This window comes from Temnothorax americanus, unplaced genomic scaffold (assembly GCF_048541705.1).
Source record: "Temnothorax americanus isolate GAGA-0224 unplaced genomic scaffold, ASM4854170v1 Scaffold43, whole genome shotgun sequence".
Classification (NCBI taxonomy): domain Eukaryota; kingdom Metazoa; phylum Arthropoda; class Insecta; order Hymenoptera; family Formicidae; genus Temnothorax; species Temnothorax americanus.
Window position 1 is genome coordinate 934,928 of NW_027509581.1, and position 26,176 is coordinate 961,103.

Below are 26,176 nucleotides of genomic sequence, written 5' to 3' on the forward strand. Positions count from 1 at the left end.
AACAATCGGATTTACCTTCAATGCATTGAAGTCTGGAACGCGTGATCCTTGATATATTTTCTGTAGCTTCGAAGTTTTTGTAAATAATATTTAATTTACTTGCGGTAGTTTTTTTTTTACAAGGAAACGCGTTTTACTTTATTTTTTATTCGCCAGAAGTTGACCCGCACACTGTATCACTCTCAGCAAGCAGCTGCAAATAAATGGTCACAAAAGAAGAAAGAAGGTTTCTGTCAAAACTGATCTGTGAGTTTAATTATTGAAACATTCGCGTATATAAATAGGGTATACAAATATATGTGATTGATGTGTATTGATGCGCGTATGTGTGTTCATTTCTGAATGTCTACTGCCTAGTCCGACTTAATAATATATATATAAATATATACATTTTGTAAATTGTTTTGTATACCATAAGGAGTCACACTCGTAAGCATTTCTAAATTAATAAACGTTTTGATTGCAATATAAATCTAATAAGAATTTCAATAATTCTAATAAGAATGTGTAATTTACTACGATTCTTTCTCATTAAAATGTATTCTGTGAATTTAAGGAATTTTTCATGAAATTCAATTATTAATGAAGCTATCTTTCTTAATCGTCTCCTGTCGACCCTTTGATTTAAAAAAATGTTCACAATTTTGATTGTGACCCCTTTAAAGCAAGCACCTTAACCGGAAGTCTTAATTTACTCCACTCAATTCGGGCTGTTTATGAATTACGTAACGTTTCCAGAATAGGAAAAACCCGTAATACCAAATTGATATGTCGCCATATTTTAAACAAATGGATACGTGTGTTTATCGTTTATTTTATATATTACTTAACAATTAACTGTAAAGAAATGAATTGTAAAATTTACTTTTACGGAGCGAACATTTTCAAATCGAATGCTCTTACGGATGTTAATGTGTTTCTCCATATTTACGCCATATTATTAACGAAATATTTACATATTTATTTTTAAAACGGAAATAAGGATTTTATTTTCAAAATAGATACTTGCGTACTCATTCATTATGGCAGTGATTTGAAGAAATGAGAAGAGCGTTCAGCAAGATATTTATAGCGAGTTTACTAATTGAGTGGAGTTAATGTAAAACTAGGAGAAAATATCATTGTCCTCTTATAGAACTATTCGGCAACTTATCTTGCCGATAGTACATTGTACCTCGAGTATTTCTTGCTTTAACACTCTGAACGCGTACGGCTAAAATTTCGAGGGCCCTCGAGCTTCGGAAACACGCAGAAGACTATCTACACTTCCAGTAACCGAATGCCCGAGTGCTTCTCTTCTCTCATTAGTTCTAGTACCAGTACGAGTTTAACGAGTAGAGATACTCTCGCTTGTAAGTCTCGAAAGAGCTTTAGCGGCTTCTCGCAAGCGGTTGGTACTTTAAGACATTTTCTCGGCTATCAATATCACCGTTATTCAGCTAATTGCAACACTAATTAATCGTTATATCGAAACTCTTATTGGAAATAGAATTCTCGTGCATAAGAATAATGTTAGTCGTAAAGTTCTTTCGTTTTTTTTTTTCCGTAAAAGATACGAATCGCTTCGAAAAACCGCTAAATCCGAGAAAATATTTTCTCGGTCATTCCTTTCTTTCCTTCCTTCGTCTATATGCTTACATGCTTAATCGCTATCTTAACGCTATTTGTATCATTAAAAACGTTAGTGAAGCGTGAACCTTTAAATACCGCTAGTCTTGATGCGGGTTACAAGTCGATCTCCGTTAACTAGAAACCAAAGCCGCATCAGTCGTTTCAGACAATGCCGAAAATTTCGCTTTCGAGCAACGCGAAAAATAAATTCGCCGCTCGCGTCCTGTTCTCCTTGCAACCCGATCAGAAGTAGCCACTAGAGGACACAGTTAGCTGTTTTCTAAGAATATATTCTTAAATAAAATCTACTCATTGCATTTTTTTTTTTTTCAAGGTGGTCTTTAGTCGCGAGTTAGCTCCGCGAAATATGTCGTGTGTGTACGTATGCGTGTGTCTGTATGTATGTATGTGTGCAGAGGAGAGTCGGTCGCCAACTTTTCAACAAACACCTTCAAAAGTCCGACATGCGCAAAACCATCATTCAAATTTCCATCACAGTCGCTGATGTAGCATTGTGCTTTCCTCATACGTAAAGATAAATCGCGTCAGCGAAATTCAGCCGCGACATTGCTATTTCAGCAGCGCTTTGACACGCACATTTCGGTGGCCAGAAATAAAAGTAGCTTGTCAAGTACACGCGTCCACACACGAAGTGGCTATGTATATTAAAGCCTGGCAGAGTCATCTAATATATTTAGCGTTTAACGATAATGAAATATTGCACTGTTACAATTTACGCATTTTGTTATATAATCTGTCACCGTCTTAAAATACATCACCTTCGTAAAAGTTACGATATTCATGAGCTTCTCCTTGCTAAATATTACCTCAGCTGAGAGAGGAGTCGAGTCATCCTCTTTGTTCGAGACCTCGAGTTTGCGTAGGCGTTTGCATTTCGGTATATAGTACAAGAGATCCGTATAATCTTCATCGCGTCAGTCAAAGTAATTTTTAATGTTTGTGTAAATTTATTCTCGCGCATTCGATCGATATCATATTTAAATAATTTTTTCGAAAATGTTGGTCTATATTAATGAGCATCAGTATTACCGATAATATCACTATTCACTCGGACATTACATAATCGACTTCTATGATCGTCATCAATGATATGTCGCACAGAATACTAAATGCATTCTAGATGCGCATTATGATAACATGATCGTCTCTCTTGAACGGTGATCTTTTATCTTCTTATGCGCTTTATCCATTGTAAATATAATGAAAATGAACATACAATAGGAATGAGAGGACGAAATATGAATCCTTTGATAACTTACGATATGAGCATGCGTGTGTGTATGTACGTGTGAAAGTGTATGTGAACTCTCGCACTCTTCGCGTTTGTTTCATTTACTTTTGCAAATGCGCTCTGCGAACGAATCCATGTCCTTTTAAGGCATCATTTTACGAGGTGTCAGCCATTTCTTCATGTAGTAACAGAAAATCGTGGAGATATAGATGAGCACCAGAAGAGCGCACGTCACCCCGAGCGCCAGCACCGAGGTTTTCGTTGGACACGGCTCCACGATGGTTATTGTTTTGTCTGGAAATAAAATAGTGTATCTGGTTAATAAGAAGTTACACTTCAATCAAAGAGATAAGAGTCTTCCTGCGCGATCTTACCTGCTTCGTTAAAGTCTATGCTGGCATCGTTTTTCAGGAAGTCGGACTGCTTCTCGTCGCCAAAGTCGAGCACCAAGATCTCTTGAGACAGAGTCATATCTTCGGTTTTCTCTTCCGTCGAGTTCGCGATACTTCTTCTACGTCTCTTGCCCCACGACTCTACGGATTCACGTCCCCACTCGCAAACGGCCTAAAGTGAAAGAAATTGTTGGAAGTTTTCTTCCTCTATGATGAGACAAATAGGAAAACTAATTAACTAATTAAATAATTACCGGTTCGCAAGGTCCCAGACAGTATTTCACGTTACACTGGAAGATCACGCCGTAAGATTCGGTGAACCTAAAGGCCTCGTATACAGATTGCAGAGCGTTACCATCGGGAGTGAAGCTGGGGAAGATGGAAGGATCGACGGGACATCTGAAAATTGGAATATTAAAAATTTTGTAAGCTTTCTATTTTTTTACTGAGCATAATCGAGAAACAGATTAAAATTGACAGAATACCCTTCGTCGTCAATAATTTGAAACGTGCTTTTCGAGTCCTTTGCCATAGCTACGCAACTGCGAGCGAAAATGCCGTAAGGAGCTGCATACGAAATATTAATATTAATTGTCGTGAATTGTTATCGTATCGTTGTTAAGATAATTGATTTTTGTTTTAAGAAAAAAATGAATTTGCTGGAAGCAGACTTACTATCTTCCGGGATTTCGATTCTGAACGTCAATTTGTCACCAATGCGTACAGTTTCGACTTCTCGCGATCGGCTGTCGAGGATACGAATCCTCGGTGGAGGCGCTTCCGGCGCACTGGTGATACTGATCATTTCCGGATCTCTGATCGGCATCATGCCGAACGTGATATTCTTCGAAGACATATCGTACGTGCATTTAACTTTGTAGATTTTGTCGGCCTTCGTCATTACCACAGAATGATGTTGCAGTACGACCGTGTTCGAATATATTCCAGTCTGAAAACCGTCACGCTGCCATGGTGAAAAGAAAGTACAAACAGAGATTATGTACTCAAAGAGAGGGGGGTGTGCGTTAGTGTAAATTCTTTATAAAAAATATATAGATGTGGAAGAGATCTTTTTTTTTTTCAAGTTGCGTAATATACAACCGTGCAGTACGCAAGAATGCGGTGTTAGTCAATAAATGTGACAGATCGAGATGCAAGAATATTGGATACGTGATAAAGTGTTTCTCGCTAGTGCTAATTTTCTTATTTAATTATTTCTATAAGCATGCATATTTCGAAAATACTAATAAAAAATATTATAATTGCAAAATTGTAACTTTTGTCATATACAAAAAAATAAAATAATATCGAGAAATGACTATAGCTGGAAAAAAAAACTTCCAAAGATGCAGTTACAATACTTTTCAATATTACTCTATCGTCATCTTATATATCACTTACCACGCTCTGAGTGTTACAATCCTGTCCGCTCATCGTAAGATCGAGTCTGAAGAGATCGCTATTAATAACGTCGATATTGCAAGTCTCAGATCGTCCGAGAGCGTAGATACGCCCGTTGAAAGGCTTGTTTGTACGAACTTGAACGGCAATACGAGTGTCCTTGCAGTCAACCGATACTGTAATATTAATTATTAAGATTAATACATAATTTATATTATTATACGGCATTATGGTATTATTAAGGTATTAATTCCGTACCGTCGTAGCAAGTTCCCGTCTTGTCGCAATTAATGTCGTTTCGGGTGAGATTGTTTATCGTAGAATCTTCCGTGGTCTCGAAAACGACCGGCAATGGGTCCGATATTGGCCCGGTACCCTCTAAAATAACAGTGTGACTAATATATCACGCGCATACACATTTAAGCTCTTTTATAACCGACATCCCTTACTTTCGCAGAAATTCTCGAAGTAGGTGCCGACTCGTTCTCCATTATCGATCAAGGGCCTCTCTGCATTAAGATACGTCGACGGTCCATCCGGGAGAGTCCAGTGGTCCAAATGGAAGAGCTGACAATTATAAGCCGACCCCTGCGGCGCGCCGCGATAAAGGAAGGATCTGCAAAGGAACTCGTTCTCGATTTCGCAGGCTAATCTGCAAGCGGACTCGCTCTGAACCTGCAGCTCCTTATCGGTGTAATAGTGCAGGCCCGCGTATTGCGCTACCTTGTCGTCCGCCACGCCGATTCTGGGCATTTGGAAGATCCTTTGAGCCTTACAAGCCTCCTTTCCTGTCAGCGCCCGATTAAACACACAATATTTATTTTCTTTCTACGTAAATATTTATAATTATTTTTCTAACGTTCAACTTTAAAACTGTTTTACCTTTCAGGCATAAGTTCTCGAAGTAATCTACTCCTTGCGCGTCCACGAATTGAACGTATTGACCTGTCGTTCGGCGATCTGAATCGCCCAGGTGACACTGGAGCGTCACGTAATTGTACTCCACGGAACGGCAGGTAAAGCGATGCTCGTTTAAGCAAGCCGCGAGACAAGCCTCCTTCGTAGATGTGTAAATTAATGCGTTGTCCAAGCCGCGAATCATCTTGTTCGGGATGCGCTCGAAGGCCCACGGTCGCAGACAAACGTTCTCTGAAATAATATATATCTATACAGATAATTTTACTTCTCTTTTACGTTATGTATGCATTCTCGTAACACTTAATATATGATACAATCTGCGCAGTCTGGCCGCAGGTCTTACAAACGCGCTTGTACATTCATATAGTTATATAAATGTTCTAATTGGTATTTATAATTTACGGTTTTCAGTGTGATAGATAGATAATATTCAAGTTAAAACTAGCGTTTTTCTTCAGTTTTCTCCACAAAAGACGAAAACTAAAGGAAAAAAAAGTCCATGAAATCTCCAAATAAAAACCGGGAAAATCACGAGCCTAATCCAAATAAATTTATAGTTTACATTCGGGGGACTAATACTAAGAATATACTAAGAAAAAATTTAAACCATTAACTAACGTTACTAAAGATAACGTTGCTAAAGATAACGTTGCTAACGATTTGGTCTTTATTGCTTTCTTCCTTGTAATGATAAAAAGCTTATCAAGACTTCCGGAGTATATATCATCAACGAGAAGCGGGAACTGTCAAGAGCCCAGCGCTGAAAATTCTGTGCTGAAAAATCATAAGATGCTGGCATGTGACTTGGCAACTTGGCATCTGATGTCGACGATGACGCACGTAGCTATACGCTTTTTGGCTCGTAGGCCCGGAATGTATTTCGGCCCGTTCGACGTTCCAATTTCTTTTGTTCCGCCCTCAAAACCGGCGGCGCTAGCTGAGGAGCCGCCGATGGCGGAAGCGGTGCCAACGAACCGCTGCGACACGTGACTACTTTACGGATGAATCATCACCGGCAAATTCCTGACGCCACTGACAAATCGCTCGTTCTGAACGAAACTTCGTCAACTTAATAAGTCAACGATTATTTATTTTATTAATCGATTATATGAAATATTTGCTGATATTCTACATTATATGTTACACCGTTCAACAAATTACTTTTTTTCGACCACAAGAATGAGAATAATCATTTCTTATAGCTCTTTGGACGCTGAATACAATCTCGTTTGCCAAATTGCTCTATCACGTCACAATTTTGAAAAATTTGCAGTTAAAATTGCAAAAAGGGTTTTATTTTAGTGTATTTTGATATATTATAATACGATATTTTGGAAAAGTGTTATTACACTCAAAATTAAGTATGTTGTTAGGACTTTTTGCCCTAAAAAGAAATTTATTGTGTCGATTATGGTTAAAAGATATTGATTATTAACATATAGCCAATTGCAATCAAAATTAAGTATGTTGTTACTTTATGCCCTTAAAAGGATTTATTATGTCACTTATGATTAAAAAGATATTGATGATTAACATAGAGTCTATTAGTCAAAATTGCGACTTACATAGACAATTTTAAGAATCTATGAAATATTTTTAAATTATGTTATTCAAACTCTTAAAGGTTTTCAGCTGAATATTAATCTAATGTCACAGTTGATAAATTAAAAATGACGGAACCAATATGACGAATATCAAAAGTAAAAATTTGACCATTTTTAATTATATATCGTAGTTCTAATATGCCAAAATTTACTAAAAAACCCTTTTTGCCATTTTTTTAACTGAAAAAATCTCAGAATTGTGTGTGTGACGTGATAGAACAATTTAGTAAACAGGAACATAATCAGCATTCAAAAAAACTACAAAAAACAGCTAATTTCGTTCTTGTGCATTTTCTTTTGTTGAACAATGTTATCTGATTTAATGGATTGTCTTAAATAAAAAAATCAGAGAGTTACTTGAATTATAAAAGTTTCATGATTTGTTGTGCGCCAATATCCGAGAAAACGCTCGGCGTCAATATCAAGTCTATAATGAATTTATGGAACACGTATTGGTATTACGCTCGGTTAGCTTTACAACTGCTTATGTAAAATTCTACACAGTAATTGTAACCAACCGGTTTGCAACGATCAGTGAAACAAAGCTCGTTCTCTTTCGAAATTTTCATACTTCCTCCTCGCAAGTCGAAGCAAGTAGCGAGCGAGTTTTATGACGAACAACTAAGCGCCTTACGACGCGGAACAACTCGCCAAGAAAATCGCCCTACTCGTTAAATAGACAGCACGCAATTTCTTCAAGTGCCGGAATTTTCCTCCGGAAATTCCCGCTCGGGGCCTGTTATTTTAACGGAAGATCCTCGTACGCTAAAATACTGAATAAAATCTGACACTGTCGATATTTGAGGTATTGAAGAATTTCACGAGAATATTGCTTGTTAAAAATATGCAGCTACGGAAGTTTATAGAAAAATATTGTAGAGAAACTTTACTATGTGTGACAGATTAATTAAACAAATAAGCTATTTTTCTTATTACAAATACCAATGCCTGCATATTTGCACAAACAGCTTTTTCCAAAAGAAATGACCGGAAATCTATTTCCTTCGGATATCATAAACGTTCAATGCGATTAAATTTCATATGTCCACAAAAACTGATCATAATGAATTTCGCGCAAAAATAACAAGATTCTTTAAAATCCTTTCGTACTCCAAATTGATGAAATACCTCCGTAAATAACGAATTCCGGCATATGCTAAACAGGCTTAAACTAATATTAGAGTTCTACTTTGAAACTTTCGGGAATCCTCAAGCCTCCTGCGATTCATGCAGGTATATAGCTTTTGTGATTCTTGCAGGTAGTTTTTGTGGCAGGTTTTCTGTTTAAATGCATTCGGCATAGTTCCATGGGTGCGCAGCATTACGAATATAAGGGGTCGATTCAACCGAAGATTTTTCTTGTCAGCATCCAAGGAGTACTATACTGAAACGTAAAAGTTATTTTGCGCGAAAACGAGGGTCGAAAAATTGACAAAGGACAAAACCGGCTACCTGACCACCTATGAGAAGCATTTTGTGCGCATTTTCCTTCGAAGGAAAAAATGTCAACATTAAAGTACCAAAATTTAGCTTAAGGGCCGGTTGTTCCAATCTGTTATGGTAAACTAACTAATAGTTAAATCATATATGTGTCTTTGTTTTTCCTTCAAATTAAACAAGGATAGACATATGATTTAACTATTAGTTAGTTTACCAATAGGTTGGGACAACTGGCCCTTAATCTGATCCCAAAATATTTGCTTATCTATAATAACTATTATAATAAATGCGATAATATTATGTTTTAAAGTAAAATTTACTTTAAAATGTATGTTACTTCTAAAGATATGCGAACTATTCGAATTCGAATTTCTATGATTCAAATCCGAACTATTCGAAAATTTCAAATCTAGATGGATCGAATACGATCAATTATATATATTGTCAATTATATAAAATAATATTTCCCGTTAACAAGGAAAAGTAAGATTATGCTAATAGGTGCATTCCGTGGAGTACATTCAGTACTATAACCGCTGACTCAGCGGTTAAATAGCAGTCAAAAAGTTTATTTTTAATTTTTGACATTCCCCTGTAATCCTATTAAATTGTAAGTAAAAATTTGAATATGCGTAAAAAATAATAAGCTATGAGTATTGACAACAATAAAATAAACTGTATTATTTACTATTTTATTTTAATTTATATATATATATATATATATATATATATGTAATTGAATAATGTTATTAGATACTATATTAGAGTATTATAATAATTTATCTATGACTTCGCCTAATTTTTTTCATTTACCACGACATTAAATAAAATATATTTTGTTAGTTTTATATTAAACAATTAAATATGTTTTTCGCTTTAAAAAGAATTTATATTATGTAAATCAATATTATTTTTCCACATTAAAATATTCTCCTATTAGCTATAGCCGCACATGTTAACCTTCCGGCGGGTGCGTCCTGTACAAAATATTGCGTGGAATGAGATTGGAAATTTGAAAGAATAAGGGATATTATTGTAAAATAAATATTAGGCGGTGAAAGTTTACGATATTTTAAAGTTTATTAGACTGAAGCTCGGTAACCCGCGACTCAAATTAGAAGTTTCCATGAATTCCCTTTCCCTCCAGAATCACCGCGCGTGTACAAAATACTATTACACACGCGCGCCCGACGAAAGATTAAAAAATTCAATCTAATAATAATAATTATACTATTATAATTGAAAATTATATTCCAACGATTCGAGTAAAATTTTATCGATTTGATTCGATTCGACATAAAAATTCTTGATTCGCACATCTCTAGTTAGGGGAGAGTTGCATATGCCGAATGCGCACCAGTCACCTAAATCGTACCTCATCATTATTTTATATTATTACTTAATATAAGCAACATAATAACAAAAATATAAAATAAATGAGAGAAATTAATAATATATCTATATAAGTGAAAATTTAACAGGTTACATCTTGTTTTGTGCGTGCTAACGACACGTTTTAAAAATTCAAGTACAACTAATGTTAATTTTTGATCAATTTATGTAACTGATAATAATAATAATGTAATCATGCAATTTTATTATAAATTTTTATATTTATATAAAAGGTGGTTTATTGAAGAACATTTTACATTCTCCGTATGAATATTATATTTGCAATTATTTAATATAAAGATTAAATCAATATTTTTATAAAATCTATAAGTTTCCTATATTGTATTACCACAAAGTTTCCTATATCATGCTGTATACACTACACATCTCTAGGTTACATGAGTTTAGATAAATTTAGATAATTTTAAATAAATTTAGATTATGTTAACGCGACAGTGACGTCCTTACTTTTTCATTATTGTTATTTATTAATTATTAAGTACTTCTTTTTTTTGATAAATTATTAATAAAATAGGTATCATGGTTAAAATGATTTTTTTTATTAATCTTCTATTTTTAATTATTTTTATTCATAAATTCAATACTTTCAAGGAGGTGATTTAGAAAACCCTCAGATACGAAATAGGCAACCGGTAAAAAAAAAATGTTACAACAAAACTTATAACAAATTAATTTGTTATTGGTAAAAAGTTAAATATGTAATAATAGATGTCTGGAACCTCAAGCTACAATTTCCAACGTTTATTTGCGTACAAATCACTACCAAATGGGAAATATAATAAAAAATAACTTTAGTACGCATTCGGCAACTTTACCCTACTTCCCACAAAAGATATTCCTTGATTATCACTTTTACTTTAGTATACGTATATAGATATCTATCATGTTATATTATGTTATTTTATTATATTATTATATCATATTATTTATTCTCTTTTTTTATTATAAAAATATTAATAGATAATTTTAAATTATTAAACGCAAAAGTAATTGAAAATTTTACAATCTAATTGATTTTCACTGTTTTCGAGTATATTACAAACAATATAATAATATTTCCTACATTAGATACGCCTGACTTAAACGTATCTTCATTTGTGAATGTTTCAAATCCCCTATGTTTTTAAAGGCCCCACAATGAAAAATATAAGGAACAAAAAACATATATTAGCGATTAGAACCAAGGAATCTGGAATAAAGCTAGTGTAGCATTGATACACACGGCTTCCAATATAGGTTAAAAATCTATTGCCTGTGTTTTTCATTGTGTATCTAGTTTTATTCCTGATACCTTAGTCCTAATCGCTAATATCTGTACCTTATATTTTTCATTGTGCGGGGGCCTTAAGTCTTCTCACTAGTCGCACACTTAAAAGTCGTGTATTGTTTGTCTGGGCAGACCCTTTTCTCTGTTCAACGAAATTCTGCCAGTTAGCATTCGCTTTGTGAAAGCGGCTACATCTATACCGATTCGGCTTTGCCGAAAGCCTGCTCGCTTTGAGTTTTAAACTCAAGTTAGATTATCGTGTTTCACGGTCTATTCTTCGTGTTATTTTGCTATGCACATAAATATCGTAGCGCGGCCTTTTCCCATCGTAAAAATCTCAGTCTTGCGTAAAATATTTTTTCATTTGACATTTTTCTTTTTCCGTTTATCACGCTTTCATCCACCGCTTCCTGGGTACTGGACCACATTAAAGGAGCATTGACCTAAGCAGTGCGTTTCTTAATCTAGGAAACATTCAAGGTGCGAAACAAATTTAGGTTTAAATGCACAGCGATGTGCCTGCGCTCTTTTTCTCTCCCTCTCTCTCTCTCTCGCTCTTTTTCTCACCGGATCTTATCTGCAGTTTCGTCATGTAGTACATATTGGCGGCCCTTTGGGGCTGCGCGGCCGGATTCGTGGCGGCCGTTTCGTTCTGCAGCTGGCAGAGGGTGTCCTGCATCGGCGCCAAGGGATTCACGACGAACGAGAACGCGGCGGCCTGACATTCCGCCTCCTCCCTGCACCATCCTTGGCACTCGTACAACGACAGATTCCTCACGCTGTAATAGGTAGTGCCGCGGTAATCGTAGTCGGTCAGCTTCTCGAACGCCGTCCTGGCTGAAACGTGGAAGCAATTTTGCCCCTACTGAGTGCCATCTTCCAGCAGTACCGCCATTACACGACAGCAATCGGAAGGCTCTTTTAGAATTCTATTCAACAATTCCCACTAGAACCTGATGGCGAGAGAGCCTCAACTAATTTTAGAAAATACTTACCCAACGCGGCGTCGCCGCTCGCCAAAAGTGCCGTGAATATCAGGCTCGCGGCCGTGGCTGCTACCGCCGTCCCGATCGCAAACGAGCCCATCTGCAATGAGAATGAGGAAACCACGGTTACAGAAGCCGTAATTAGAACCAGCCTGACCGAGTATTGTTCCTCGAGCTGGCGCGGAACTAACTCGTACTTGGCGTCCCACGAGAAACAATTTTCGCGCGCGCCACACGTGCGCCAAATAATATAATTTCAGTATATAACGATACACGTGAATGCATATGAGAATGAAGCACATTGCAAAGCACGTCGCTTCTCCAACGAAGCAAATCGACACTAAAAATGCAAACGGTTGCGGATCGCGGAAGTTCCGCTTCCAAGCGATCGGATACACGCTAATCCGGCATAATTCTCAGACGGGGATTCTGATGGAAGGGTATGAGTTAATCACCCCCCGGTTACACGCCTCATCAGCGCGGAGAATCTGACATGATCGCTGTTCGCTGAACGAGTGTTTAACGCTCATAAAAGATTCCGAGAGGATGATTCCGCGATCGAGGAATCATCCTCTTCCGAGATCGAGGAAAACCGCGCGCGCCGTTCATCATTCCGCCGAGAGTGTCTTCTCGCGATCCGCTCGCGCGCTGGAGCGTGCGAGTGTGGCAACTTTTCGCGCTGCGTTTTACTCGCGTTTCACAAGACCGCTTCCTAGTTTCCTCTTTCCAGCTGCAGTTTTTCCTTTTGTTCCGCCAATTTCCAGCGTGTGGTTAGACGCGAAAGACGCCCCACATCGCTGTTCTCGCCGATGTCGCGCATCTCGATTCTTGACGGAACGGGGTTTCATCCATTCCCTGGCTCGGCGAGATCAGCTTTTTGTCGTTCACGCTCTCTTTTTGGTATCTCGAATAATTTATCTCGCGCGTAATGACAGCACCGCGCGCAAGAAGTAATTCGACTGCGCGGGCATTGGAAATAGAACGTGCGTCTTTTCCGTTATTTCACAATCAATCTTTCCCTCGCCCGTGGCGAGCACGTCACGCTAATGCAGGTAATTTCTGAAACCCGGCCGTTTTCATTATCGCCCTTAATTTCTCCGCGCGAAGGATGCGCAATACGCGTTACGATTAGTTCCGTGAGAAACGAGAGCCTAACGTCTCTCGAAACTAGCCACTGCTCTACATGTCGATACCTTCCATTCGTCTATCTATCTAATATGCTTCTGCTGCTGTGATGATAAAATTCCATAAACCTCTTTTTGCCTTTCCGGCGCTGCATATGGCGCGGATGCTCCAGGAATCCTGAGAGCAATGCCATTATTACATAAATCTATGCGCAACTGTAGTGCACCCGATTTCACAACGAGCCAGCTTCCCTGACCAACTTTCTTCCCCGCTCATGCACGTCTCTGATTTGCCTCAGCCTTCATTACAATAATGCGATAACAAGGATGCAGATATGATCATCACACAGCCGAACAGCTCGAGATCGGCCGCATAGTTTTGCGGAGTTCGAGGTTTTTGCGGAGTTCGAGGTCACCGAGTATAATAGAGCTCCACTGTGGAGATCGCCAGAGGAAAGGAGAGCCACATCGTGGCCTGCACCGAGGCCAAAGGTTCATTCTCCCCTCTCTCATCCTCCGTGGCCTCTCCTCCTCGCGATCCCGCACCCACGAGATGCATGTCGTGGCAAAGTCGCGCGCTAACAATGAGGAATGCGCTTAGGCGCGCTCGGTAGGCAGGTTGATGCACTGTTACGAAGATTAATGCGACTACCGAGATGAAAGAAATGCGTGCGTTCGCGCGTGCGGAAGAACCACGGATTTCTTCTTCGTCTTATGCGCGAGGTCACAAGTTACCTCTAAGAAACTCGGATTTCCGGGATTTCGCGGAATGCTTTTATTTTTTTTTTTGCTTTTACAATTTTTACATCCTATAAGAGGAATTTCGAAAATTATTAAATTTCGAAATTCACTCGGGGTATGAAATTACATAACTTAGGCGGGGATAAACGGACGCCTCGTTATCTCGATCATCTATTATATATATGGCATAGGTATTCACGCGCGTTCCAATTCGCGTCGATCAAGATATGCATCGATCTCACGGTGCGCGTGGTGTGTCTCCAGCCGTCTCGTGGGCGCGGGAAAAAATTATTCCGCGTGTACGCACGTTGCGTACCCCGACCTTTACGTCACAACCGGTCCTGTCGCGCGCGCGCAAGACCTGGTCGACGCCTGGTTCGCCAGGATGGTGATGTTCCGCAGGCGCCCGAGGCGCGTTCGCCACGCGGAATCGACACTTCCGGTAATCGTCGATGCGCCGTGCGAACCGCACGCCTACTACCGCGCTTGACGAGTCGCCGGTTTTTTTCCCGGAGACGCGCGTTCCTCCCCGATATAGCGAAGGATTTGATTACTTCCCGCGCGCGATCGCGCCCGATGAAAGTCTTTACGATACGCGGATACGTGATTAAGTACCAGTTACAGGGGATTGTTAGGACAGTCCGGCGATTAGCGAAGGGGGCAAATGGGACTCTTATGGGTTTAACGATCGTATTGCGGTTACGGTTACTACTGATGTCGTAGAACGGCACGTTTACGAATTAAACCAGAAGTCGAACGAAAAAAAAATACATCATTAAAAATTTTTTAACGCACGTAATGTCCACACATATCATAAACGCTTGACAAACAATTAAGTAATTCTACACTAATGATTATTACGGTTAAATGCACGTTCGTAGCATTTATCAGAATCCAGAATCCCTCGGTGGACGGTTAATTACCGAGTCACGATCGCCATCTTTGGATAATGCGGCGCGGTGGAGGTCTCGTACTACATAATTATGACAGGCTCTCGAGAGTCCATGAAGTTTCAATTACGGCGTCACAAGTTAAGCTATATATTTTCGAGAACGAATCAGGCGTTTATGGGGTCGTTTATGATTCTTGCAAATTCGTTCCATGCACATCGAGGAGATATATTGCCATGACGAACCGTGCAGGAAAATGCGCTGAACTACTTTATTACTTTATTTAACTCTATTCTCCTGTTCCTTTTGGGGAAAGAAAATAATAAATTGCACAAATAATTTACATTGTTTATGGGCTCGTTTTCTCACGCGCGAGTCTTCTTAAGGAAACATCTCGTCGTAGAGACGATTTGCAACGTGAGATAAACTGCCTAGGAGTACGATCGTAATCATTGTGTTATGCACCAGGAAGATGCGTCTCAACGCACCCTTCGGCTACTGAAGCATGCAGATTTATTCCTCGCTTGCAACGTCAATGCCGTTCGAATTAATAGCTTCACCGGGGGAATTCTCTCAGAATGCCGGAGAACGCGCGGTGGCTCGTTCTTCCTATTATTTCCTATATTTGTAGAGGATCGGCAACGAAAGGGTAAACTCGTCGGCCGGGCAAATGTCCATGTTTCACCATTTCGTAGAATAATAAGCTTCTCGTACGTGCGTGCGCGAAGGTTGACAATAATTGTCCGGTAAAAAAAAACACTGTGAACGAAGCCCAATTATCTCGATTAAGGCATCAACCGAATGTGAATCGATGCTCCGTCAACGTTCGCCCCGCTCCCTGCGTGGTTACCTAGGTGGAACTGATTGGTGGACGGTGGAGAGAAAATTCTTTACTCGCTGCATCCCCGGCGAAAGGGAAAGGGGAACAGTTTTACGGAAAGAGGCAGGATTGTTATTTCTGCTAAGGGTTGGTTTATAATAGCCGTAACCGTTGATTTAAGCCGTAATCTTTAAGAAATTGACCAATTACAGTCGATTATTCTTCTCACATTCGACTGTGATTGGTCAATTTCTTAAAGATTACGGCTTAAGTCAACGGTTACGGCTATTATAAACCAACCCTAAGAGTATACGTACATCACGTTGCATTCATGTATATATCGTCGCTCGTTTTATACTCCCTCGCTCTCTCCCCCTCTCGAGTGATGCTGCGATAGGGAGAGAGCCGACGTTCCGGCGTTCCGAGAAGAGGAATCATTCCTTTCGACTAGGATCGTTTCACACCCTCTCGGCGCGCGCGATGCGCTTCCCGTCACGATACTACATCCGCTTTCGTGATGAATCGCGGACTGCTCACGACTGAAATTTACATGAAAGCGAAAAGCAAGCTTTCGCGTGAGCGCACGGTACGCGAGAAATGCGAAGCTCGCCTCAGTGAACAGGCGAAATACAACAGGGGAATACAAGGATACAGCGCGTGTGTGGATAATTAAATAACTCGGCCGCAAATACATAAATGTATAAATATATAATATAATAAGAGAAACATATAAATATATAAATAATATATACCTTCAAGTTATCCCGTAAAGCGTGTTTATTTCTATAACAATAAGTGAAGAAGCAAGAGATTAGAATCGAAAATAAATCGACTGGAAGCTTATGTATCTTCGCGACTCCCGAGTCGTTGAATATTTTCGCGCAACACCGGGTTACCACGATGAACTCGATGAACTACGTACTATCCTATCCCCCACGACGTAGACCCAGTAGCATCAGTGTGGATTCATAAATAATGAGTTCGCGGGAATGCGAGAATAGGAGGAAGGAAGCGGAGGAGAATGATAGGAAAGGAGAAGCGAGGAAAAAAATAACCGGCGTGGAAAGACGGATTCATAAACAACGAAGGCACTTCTCTCGCTGGCAGCACCTGGGATCGTCAGAAAGATTTTCGCGAAGCTCCATTTCTTTTTCGACTATTTTATCCGCCGTGTGGACCGTGAAATTGACCGCAGAATTCGCTTCTTTCTTCCGGGAGTAGGAGCCGGTAAATTTACACCTCGATATAATGGCACGAGAAATTTCTCAAACAAATTCCTTAAGACTCATCAAAAGAGTCATGTTAATTTCAGATATAAAAAAGTATATCGCGTTGTGTATGTGTGTATGTGTGTGTTGCTACGATGTTAGATAGCGTGGGACTCGCCACGACGTTCCGTGAGAAGCGCGATGGGCGCAGAAACCCGAGGATCTATTGCCTTTCAGCGATCGAGGCGAATGATAACTTGGGATCGGCCGATCGATCGATCGATCGATCGATCGATCGATCCAACGGACCATACGTCGGAACACACCGAGAACGCGATCTCGATAAATCGTCCGAGTAATTAGCAGCTAGATCGTCGTCGGCGTATACCATGCAGAAGACGAGCGAAGACAGACGAAGACGAAACGAGCAAAGTAAAGAAAAAAGGGAGAAAAAATCACGATTACGCTGCTATGTACGCTCCCCCGCCGTGGCGGAAGACTTCGTCCTGGTGCAACGACCTGCGGCGGCGTAGGAGCCCTTTTCCCTCCTCGCGCTATCACAGCACGGGAATAATAATCACGGAGAGGCGAGAGAGAAGACCCGACCTTCCGAGTTCTCATCTCCATGCATCCGTCCGGGATATTATCCGCGGTGGATGCCGTAAACGTACTATTCCGGCGCAGCGGAGAGACTTGTCCCACAATGGCGAATATTAAAATGATGTATCGTCCTTATAACGAGTTCTATAAATCAATGAGTCCTGAAATAGCGCTTGCCGCACGAGAGGACAAGAATTTTCTTCTCTCTCTCTCTCTCTCTCTCTTGTTTTTCTCAGTGGAGCCGCGCGGAAAAAATTAAGAGACATGGCCATGTCCCACGTCAAGTTCACGCGCAACAGCGCGAGGCGCGCCAAGTAAAGAGAAGTGAGAAATGTTATCTCGCGAAGACGGTTGGTTCTCTCGAAGGTATATGAAGAGATCATCCTGCTGCGATACTCGAGAGAATAGAGGCGAACTTTTGCACGGGGAGGGAGAGGCGCGTATTCTGCTAGAAGCCACGTTATCGTGGAAAATTCTGACATTTAACGATGGGGAAGAAACGTTCGAGTGAAGAGCGAAGATAGACGCGTATATACCAAGTCGTATATACAGAAATCCGTACGGCCGTACGTTAAGGTTTCATATCAGGAAAGCGGTAATCATACGAAGCCTCATAAACGGCCTTTCAACTCGCATCTTCATCTTCGTCTTCATTTTCCGCGGGAGATTATTCGAGGGTTTTATCATCGTGCGCAAAGCGTCGGACGATTGGCAAAGCTTGCCTCGCGAAAGCATCGGAGAAACGTTAACGAGATAAATTGCGCTGCAAGGAAATCTCGTGTATTCTCGCGCGCGCGCGCTAACAAGCGGGTCCTTAACTAAAGTTTTCGGGTTTTCTCGCAACTAGTATCCCGACGTAGACACAATCGCGAAGCAATCATACTTCTTTTTTGTTAACGGACACTTCAACGGATCGTTGATTTCGCTTTAGAACTTATTCTAAAGTCGTTCTTCACAGCGTGGGAAGAGGGCGAAAACCAATACGATGGCCTTCATGCCGTGGCACTCGTAGCCTTCGGATCGACACTTCTTGCTCCTCCTGCACTGACATCTCACATTAAGTGGATTTTCATGATCTTGCGCATTATTCAAACGAGATTGCTCCGTCCTTCGTGGCGCGAGCAGGTCGACGGCGCGGCGTCGTGATGCATCGACAATGGTAATGCCAAGTTTAAGCCAAGACGAATTAATTATCGAAGGAGGAGGCGCGGGAAAAGACGGACGACAGTCGGAAAGGATGTCCACGTTTATCTCAGATTGAGGGTTTCGCGTAGCTGAAGAAGTTACCGAGCCTACAACTTCATCATCTCTCGCATCAGGCACGGCTCCGGATTTCTTCGTCCTCGACGAAATTAACCTCATCGTGGCGAATTACGGTCGGATGGAGAAAGGGAGAGGGAGAGGGAGACGAAGTACGGATGTGTCCCGCGTGTTTAAAAGTGGCGGTTTGCACGTAAACCGGAATAAGTAAACGTCGACTCGCGTGAGATAGCTATATGGGGGGATAACATCTGCGGCGAGGTAATGGAAAGACGCGTAAGAGAAAGATTACTTTTCTGCGGTCACGAATCGGATTGCGCGTGTAAATCACTCCTGTCCCGAGAGAGTGGACAACGATTACTAAACGCTCGTAGACTACCGAGGAAATGCGCGAGGGCTTCGCAAAAGGATTACACGCAGTCGTCTCTCGACGCGAACACCACGTTGAGCCACCAGCGGCGAGATAAACTTAACGACTTAAAAAGTATATAGAAATAGCAGATTAAGGAATAATTATATCCGGTATAATCAAGATATAATATTTTAAAATTAATTAATTAAAATGATGGTAATGCGAGATATTATGAAACGATAATTCGGTAAATTAATAATAAAGCTATCTTCCTCTCATGATCGCTCATATGGTAGTCAGGGGAATATTCTCCGTATGAATAAGGATCGATAAACGCTCGAGCTATTAAACATCTTGTCAGCATTGAGTCGGGATGAAATATTAAGGTAAGCGTCTCGCTACGTGCTAGTCATGTGACTGTTTGTAGGTTTTTACGTTCAGAAATATATTTCAGGCAATTTTTGCTAAGGGAAAAATAATTTTATAAATTATGGTATAAAATTTCATACGTGACAAAGTATGTTACTTTTTCCAAATTATGTGATTTTTTTCATTTGACTCCGTTTTGATCAACTGATCATGCGAGTCGTCGAGAAAGGTTACAAGTGAGGTTACATCTCCTTTTTGATTGAATTTTGACAATTACTAAGAAAGGGTTTCAAAACGCATGACAGGGGTGTCAATCACTATCCACGTCGGCTAAGAAAGACGAGCCCCATAACCTGCAACTACAGTGATTAGCCAGCGGCGTTGCCAAGTTTTCCCAACACCTCACCTCGACCAAAAAATGTCTGCTCGATTACCGCATTTTCACTAAAATAAACTAAAAAATTAGCAGCGAAATCTCCGGTAAACTATATATTTTATGGTTGCATCGGATTCTTCGAAATCTAATGTACAAAAAGCAATGTTTTTTTTCTCACTTCATCTAATCGAAAAATGCGAAAATATGTGATTGAAACCGTGATAGAGCCTTCTTTTTCTGGCCGTCTGTATGAAGTAATGCAAAATTTGTGATTTTCGAGATCGATTTTCTAGAGTAAATAGTCGGTAAGGAGCCACAGAGAAAAAATCGACTGCAAAACTGATCATATAATTTGATATAAAATTCGAAATCGAAAACTTTATCTAATACATGCCCTGACGAGACGACTACCTTAAATCTACGAGTTCTCCAATGTACTGGAAATGAAATCGAGCGAATGGATTCTATCAATTTCATCAGTTTGATGTTATTTAGAGCTTGGCGGATATATGCATGAATTATCGTGCTCCCAATAACAGTATTTAGCTCGCGGAAGGAGGAGGGAAAATAAGATGGAAAAGAGGAGGAGGAAAAGAAGAAGAAGCAAAAGAAAACTAGCAGGGGATAGGGAAAAAAAGGACGAGGAGTCCTTCCGCAATGAGAGGCCGCGCTTATCTTCTCCGTAAAACAAAGTGGCCCGCGGCTATTCCTCGCTCCATTTGCACGAGATAATCTTAATATCCGTGCGGAGCGAGGGAAGGAAGCGGCTAAGGCTGTGCCACGCGGATGATGGAACGATAACGCGACCTGAACCCTTTGAAAACTAGATTTAGTTTTCTGCGGAGATCTCTCTCGGCAACTTTCCTCGTCGTCGACGTAACTGATGTAAGCGAGAGCGGGAATCAAGGCATCAATTAGAAAAACTTGTGTAGCCGCGAACATAATGAATCGTTCGGTTAATCAACCAGTTGCATTACTCGCGGTGGGAATGTTCCGTTACGTCGGTCGTTCCCCGGTTTACGAGGAAAGAATTTGTCAGGAACTTATCTTATACAAGCTACACGGAAGCGGCGACCTTGAAGATATCACCGTGAAAAGCAGAAGCCGATGAGGAAATTCTCACATCTCTGAAGACCGGACTGATAATTAAGCGGCGCGACCCGTTACCTCTATCTCAGTCCCGCGGCGAAGGATCGCGTAATAGGCTGTTTTACGGGGGAGAGGGGGTTCGAGAAAAACGGCCTTGAGGCAACAGTCGCTTCCTGGGTGAAAAAGTCGACGGACCTCGCATCGACAGCTTAATGATTCCGCTAACAATCTTAAGAGTTTAACCGATGACGAACTGGTTTCCATCGATAGACATCAAATAATAATTAATTCACGTTTAAATAGATAGATTTTACATTATTTTGTAACGTGCTTTTAACTTCCTCTTTTCGAGCAATTAATATTATACACACAAAAAAAAGTACCATGATAATAAAATTTTACACATTAAAGAGAGCAATCCGATAAGCAGTTAACTGATGGTTATTGACTGGCCACTTTGCGCCAGTTCTTTTTCCCTGCAGTACTTACATAATGACTTAATTGCCCGAGTCTGAATGCGGGGAGAGCAATAAATATTAAAAATACACAAACAAGTTTACATTTCTCGGAGGACAGGATTGATAATTAGCCGGGATGGCGGTCACTGTGCCGTTACTCCGTATTGTAATGAGGCAAAGTGCGAAACTCGAGAACAGCGTTGAAGGATGCTCGCATCAGGAACGGTGCGCGTCTTCGCGTTTACAGTTAAGCCGCGCTGTCGTATCGTTTAATCCTACCCGCGACGTTTCCCTGCGATGTGTCTCGCCACGAAGAGTCGCAAGAAATTTATCCTGAAGAGACGGGACGAGAGAATATAATGCGGAGATTACAGAACCGAGGTGTCCACGCGCGTCGACGACCGTTACCGTTGCCGACGTTACGCCAGCAATCTAACGTAACTTACGGACGTGAGTCGCATCGCGAAATCGCCTCGGGATCACATTCGCTGATGATGAACGAGAGTGGGCAGTATATCACGCGTGTGCATGTGCGGCTCTCGAGAAAAGAATCTTGAAAAATGCGAGACTCAAAAGTATACACGTGTATTATTTCACCTATATATTTTTTTTTTTTTACAAAATGTACGATTATTTCCTTCTTTATTTTTTCGCGAGAATAAAAAATTAATTTTCGAAACGGCGAAGGAGGAAAAAAGAGATCGTCCGACGATTTTAAATTCAACGAACTTCTAACCCACTTAAGGCGGATCGCGTATACCGCAGTCTCGTGTCGCGGTGTCATATAAATTTAATTACGTTGGAAGCACCGGTTTGCAAACTGCCGACACGACGCACAACTGCCGGCGAACGATACACGCTACCGAGAACGGTGGTAGCCGGGTCCTGTCCTGCCATATACTGCCATCCTGCCGTGGACATTACGCGGTCGTGCTCATGCAAAGTCCCGAAGCAGCTCTACGGAGAACGAAGACATTTGATTCCCCTCGTGTCGGGCGCCGCCGCCGCGCCGCGCCGCGTCGCGCGCCGTTGCGGCCCCGACGTGTACCGCGATTTTTGCGCCCCGGCATCCTAAGCTAATCTCCGTCGCCGTGCTGCCTTTTCTCTCTCTTTCTCCTTCTATCTTCTCATCATGCTCATCCGGCTCCCCCGGTTGGGGCCGATGCAAATGGAACGACTGGGAATAGGAACTCGGAGCAAAACCAGCGAGGCAGGACGGCGAGACAAAACGATCTCCAGGAGGGAGACCCGCTGTACCCGCTCAAGGACACGATCCACCTCGAAAGCGGACTCCGTGACAAGCGATAGAAGAAGCGGTATAGGAGGAGAGCAGAAGGAGAAAAAGAAGAGGAAGTCTATAACTAGGGGAGGGAGAAGAACCGAGGAAGATGGAACATTCGCAGATCCTGGTTACACGAAACCGCTTGTTCGCGGAATTTTTCTCGATTAACTGCGGTGGACGCTGCCACCGGAGAAGCGCTCGGAGGTCTACCGATCCTAGGAGAGAATGCGGGCCCGGCAACGGCGACGGCTGGGACGACGACGGTCGAAGAGAGGAGAACGAGAGGGGAAGGATTCGTTTCTCTATCGTGTCTCGGGATCGCGGTGCAGATGCAATAAATTAATACTCTTGGGGGCGGTTTCGCCGACGGCAACACTTAGAATAATTTCCATCCCGTGTCCCTCCGGTCGCGGCGCGGCGTCGCGCACCGGCTCGAAGTGCGCTCCCGGTGAAAATGCGGTTTCGCGATTTCGAAACGCTTTTATGCTCGCGCACAGCGAGCAGGTTAAGCGTAATGAATATCTACGCGAGGCCTTCTTCCATACCGGAGAATCGGTAGTTCCACTTAATTCGCGTTAATCGTCTCTCGCAAAGAGACGATTCCTCTGGCCGCGCGGCTACTAATCTGCGCTCCTAATACCCGCCGAGAGAGAGGTTTCTACCTTCCCTTTTTTCGAAATTAATACTCAACCGGATCTTTTTTTCTTAACTCTCTTACGGCACGCTGGCATCGCGGTAATGTCAGCCGACAGGTCGTATCGAGCGCGACGGATGAGCGCCCTGCTCCTTCTGGGATGCATTGCCTTGACGCAAACTTGAACCGGCGCGGCGCTCAGCCCGAGGGGGGGGGGGGGTTCAACGAACCGGTCGATAAATTGCGCGTCTACGATCCCCCCCCGCCCCCTGCTTCGCTATAGTCGGGCGCTAGTCTCTTACACTCGGTAATTACGGATTCGCCGGGCGACTAATGGCTATTTAGAACGGACCAGGCGTGATTTAGCGTCCCGCTCGAGTACCTTCGGTACCTTGCCCTATCCGGCGCGGCGCGGCGCACTTTTCGTGACGCGAGTATCGCGCGATTTGCATCGCGGAAAACTGCGCAACAGGCTCGGGCTAATAGGCTTGTGCTTAGAGAAGGGAAAAGGGATCGGGTTCAAAACTGGGCGCGATCCCCCCCCCCTCCCCCCCGTCTGGTTAGGCATTTTTCTATCACGCCGCGCGCCCGCTGGCGACCGTGCCGGCTTATAGTAATAAATTATCCGAGGATTACGCGAATGAATGTAATTATGAGTCGGTGTGCAATTGGGATTGCGATTTACGCCGGGCGTCCAGGCCGGACGTTCGACCCGCGTATACGTAATTTGCATGTTAATGGAACGAATAATAATCACGCGTGTTCGCAAGCGAGCGCGCTGATATCGCGCGATGTCTTGCTCACAAGCGCGCCTATGTAGCTCTCGCAATTACGGGCCTGATCTGAAAAAGCGACGACGACTCGAAAAATATCGAACATACACGTTCGATTTGTTGTTAATCTCGACACGGGATACTCGTGTAACAAAATGTCTCGCGCAGACGGTTCACGGTTGTTTAAAATGCAGGTCAGTGTCGCGGCGGATGGAAAGACTTTCACTACCCGCTTGCTCAAGTTCGAGTAATCTTGATTATCCCGCTGACGTAACGCAATAGCCGCGGGAACAATGGCGAGTCTCAGTATGCGAATCATCCGTCAGAGTTGCCACGTAAGAATTCAGATCTCGTTCAAAGTCCCGGGCCGCACGAGCTCTCACGGACGGGACCTCGACCTTCGACGTTCGAGGTTCCGAGGCTCGTCTCGTCTTCGAGAAAGGAAGCGTACCGACGGAATAGGAAAAGAAATAGCGCGGCGGGTGTAATCGGGACGTGCGATTATGCGAGCCGCCCTGCGGTGAGCGGAACGAACCGTCGTACGCCGCTCGGACGCGGCACGTAATGAGAAATGATCCCGAGTTAATGAGTTAGTCGGTTGACGAACGTGCGCGCGCGCGCGAGCACACGAGGCCAGTTACCGGGTCGAGACGTGACGCATGCACGCAACGAAATCAAGCGTTCGCGGCCGTCGAGGCGCGAATGCAGAATGCAGATGCGATGGGCGGCGAGTGTCGTTCCGGGGAGATGAGTAGCGTCTTCGTGCGGCACGAAGAATCTGCGGCGCGTGTAGGTATACGCGGCGCGGCCGCTCGAGACGCGCGAGCGTGAACGACCTTGGGCACCGAGAGCTGCGCTGCGCTCATCGGTGGTGCTCACCTGTGACCGGTTTTGGCTGATTCGCCGCTACCGGTAGCGGCGAAAGTGACGGCCGGCGTTTTTACGCGCGCGTCCCCGCGATGTCGGCGATTACACTCGCGGGATAATTGCACGCGCGAAACCCCTTTCGCCTCCCCTGTTTTAATTCGCGAGTGAGCGCGGATGAGGTAGTTGAGAATGAAAAAACAACATCGCGAAACGTGTACATGTTCGTTTCGTATAACGAATAGACACGCAATAAAACTACATAATGCGTTTTCTGAATAACACCTCGTTAAAGTAAGACGCCTATTTTTTTCAACCGGGCGATATATACGTACTTTAGTTTAGTTAGAAAAAGAAATTGTTATAATCACGTGCTGCGTTTTAGTTCGCATCGTCTACCGTTGACGGTGTATCAAAACAACCGTGATATACAATCAACGAACCCGTAATCAACGCAATTCAATTCGCGGTAAAAAGTATGCGGCGGGCGCGTCTTACACGAACGGTAACGTAAAGATAATGATGTAAAATGAATAAGCTAGGGGGGGAGTTAAGGATTACACGGTCGATCAACACATCGAGGAAACTCAGAGCGCGAGCGCGAGGTCGGTTATATCATTCAGCCAGAAGCGTTGAATAATACATTGTAGCCTCGAATCAATTTGCCAACCTATGGGCCGGCGCGTTCATTTCTTATTTGATTGATTTTGATCTTGAGGTTTATCTTTTCCCGCCGCACCGCGGCGTTATCATCTCACGGAGCGGAATTGAACTGCGCCTAAGCTAATAGTGCGAGAGCCCACCGCAAAAATTTGGGCCCATCGCTTTTATGGATAAATTTACTTGCAAAAGGTAGTTTATAAGTCGTATTATCAATGAATATTTTTTATTTAAATATTCGACAAAATTCCAATTTACATTACGTTCTCTGACAGTTCCATACTTTTTATCTGGAAATATGATATTTTTAACTATGATAAATGATAAAAGTATATAATTAACATATAAAATATAATAATATGAATGATAAAAAAATCAAAAATATTCATAAT

At 42.1% G+C, this 26,176-nt stretch overlaps 1 protein-coding gene across 3 annotated transcripts in view; it reads right to left on the reverse strand.

The window, feature by feature from the left end:
• Positions 1-1,627: 1,627 nt before the first annotated feature.
• Positions 1,628-26,176, reverse strand: part of Tyn (trynity) — an 87,610-nt gene continuing 63,061 nt past the window's right edge. For 2 of the 3 annotated variants that reach the window (XM_077416565.1, XM_077416564.1), the window contains 11 exons: positions 12,294-12,384; positions 11,866-12,135; positions 5,539-5,805; positions 5,106-5,444; positions 4,915-5,034; positions 4,657-4,832; positions 3,931-4,219; positions 3,741-3,822; positions 3,510-3,654; positions 3,238-3,427; positions 1,628-3,157 (listed from right to left, as the gene is read on the reverse strand). In XM_077416565.1, coding sequence (XP_077272691.1) covers positions 3,006-3,157; positions 3,238-3,427; positions 3,510-3,654; positions 3,741-3,822; positions 3,931-4,219; positions 4,657-4,832; positions 4,915-5,034; positions 5,106-5,444; positions 5,539-5,805; positions 11,866-12,135; positions 12,294-12,384 — 2,121 coding nt within the window. In that variant the 3' untranslated portion in view covers positions 1,628-3,005. The remainder of the gene's footprint in view (positions 3,158-3,237; positions 3,428-3,509; positions 3,655-3,740; positions 3,823-3,930; positions 4,220-4,656; positions 4,833-4,914; positions 5,035-5,105; positions 5,445-5,538; positions 5,806-11,865; positions 12,136-12,293; positions 12,385-26,176) is intronic. The other variant, XM_077416566.1, reaches the window with a different exon arrangement.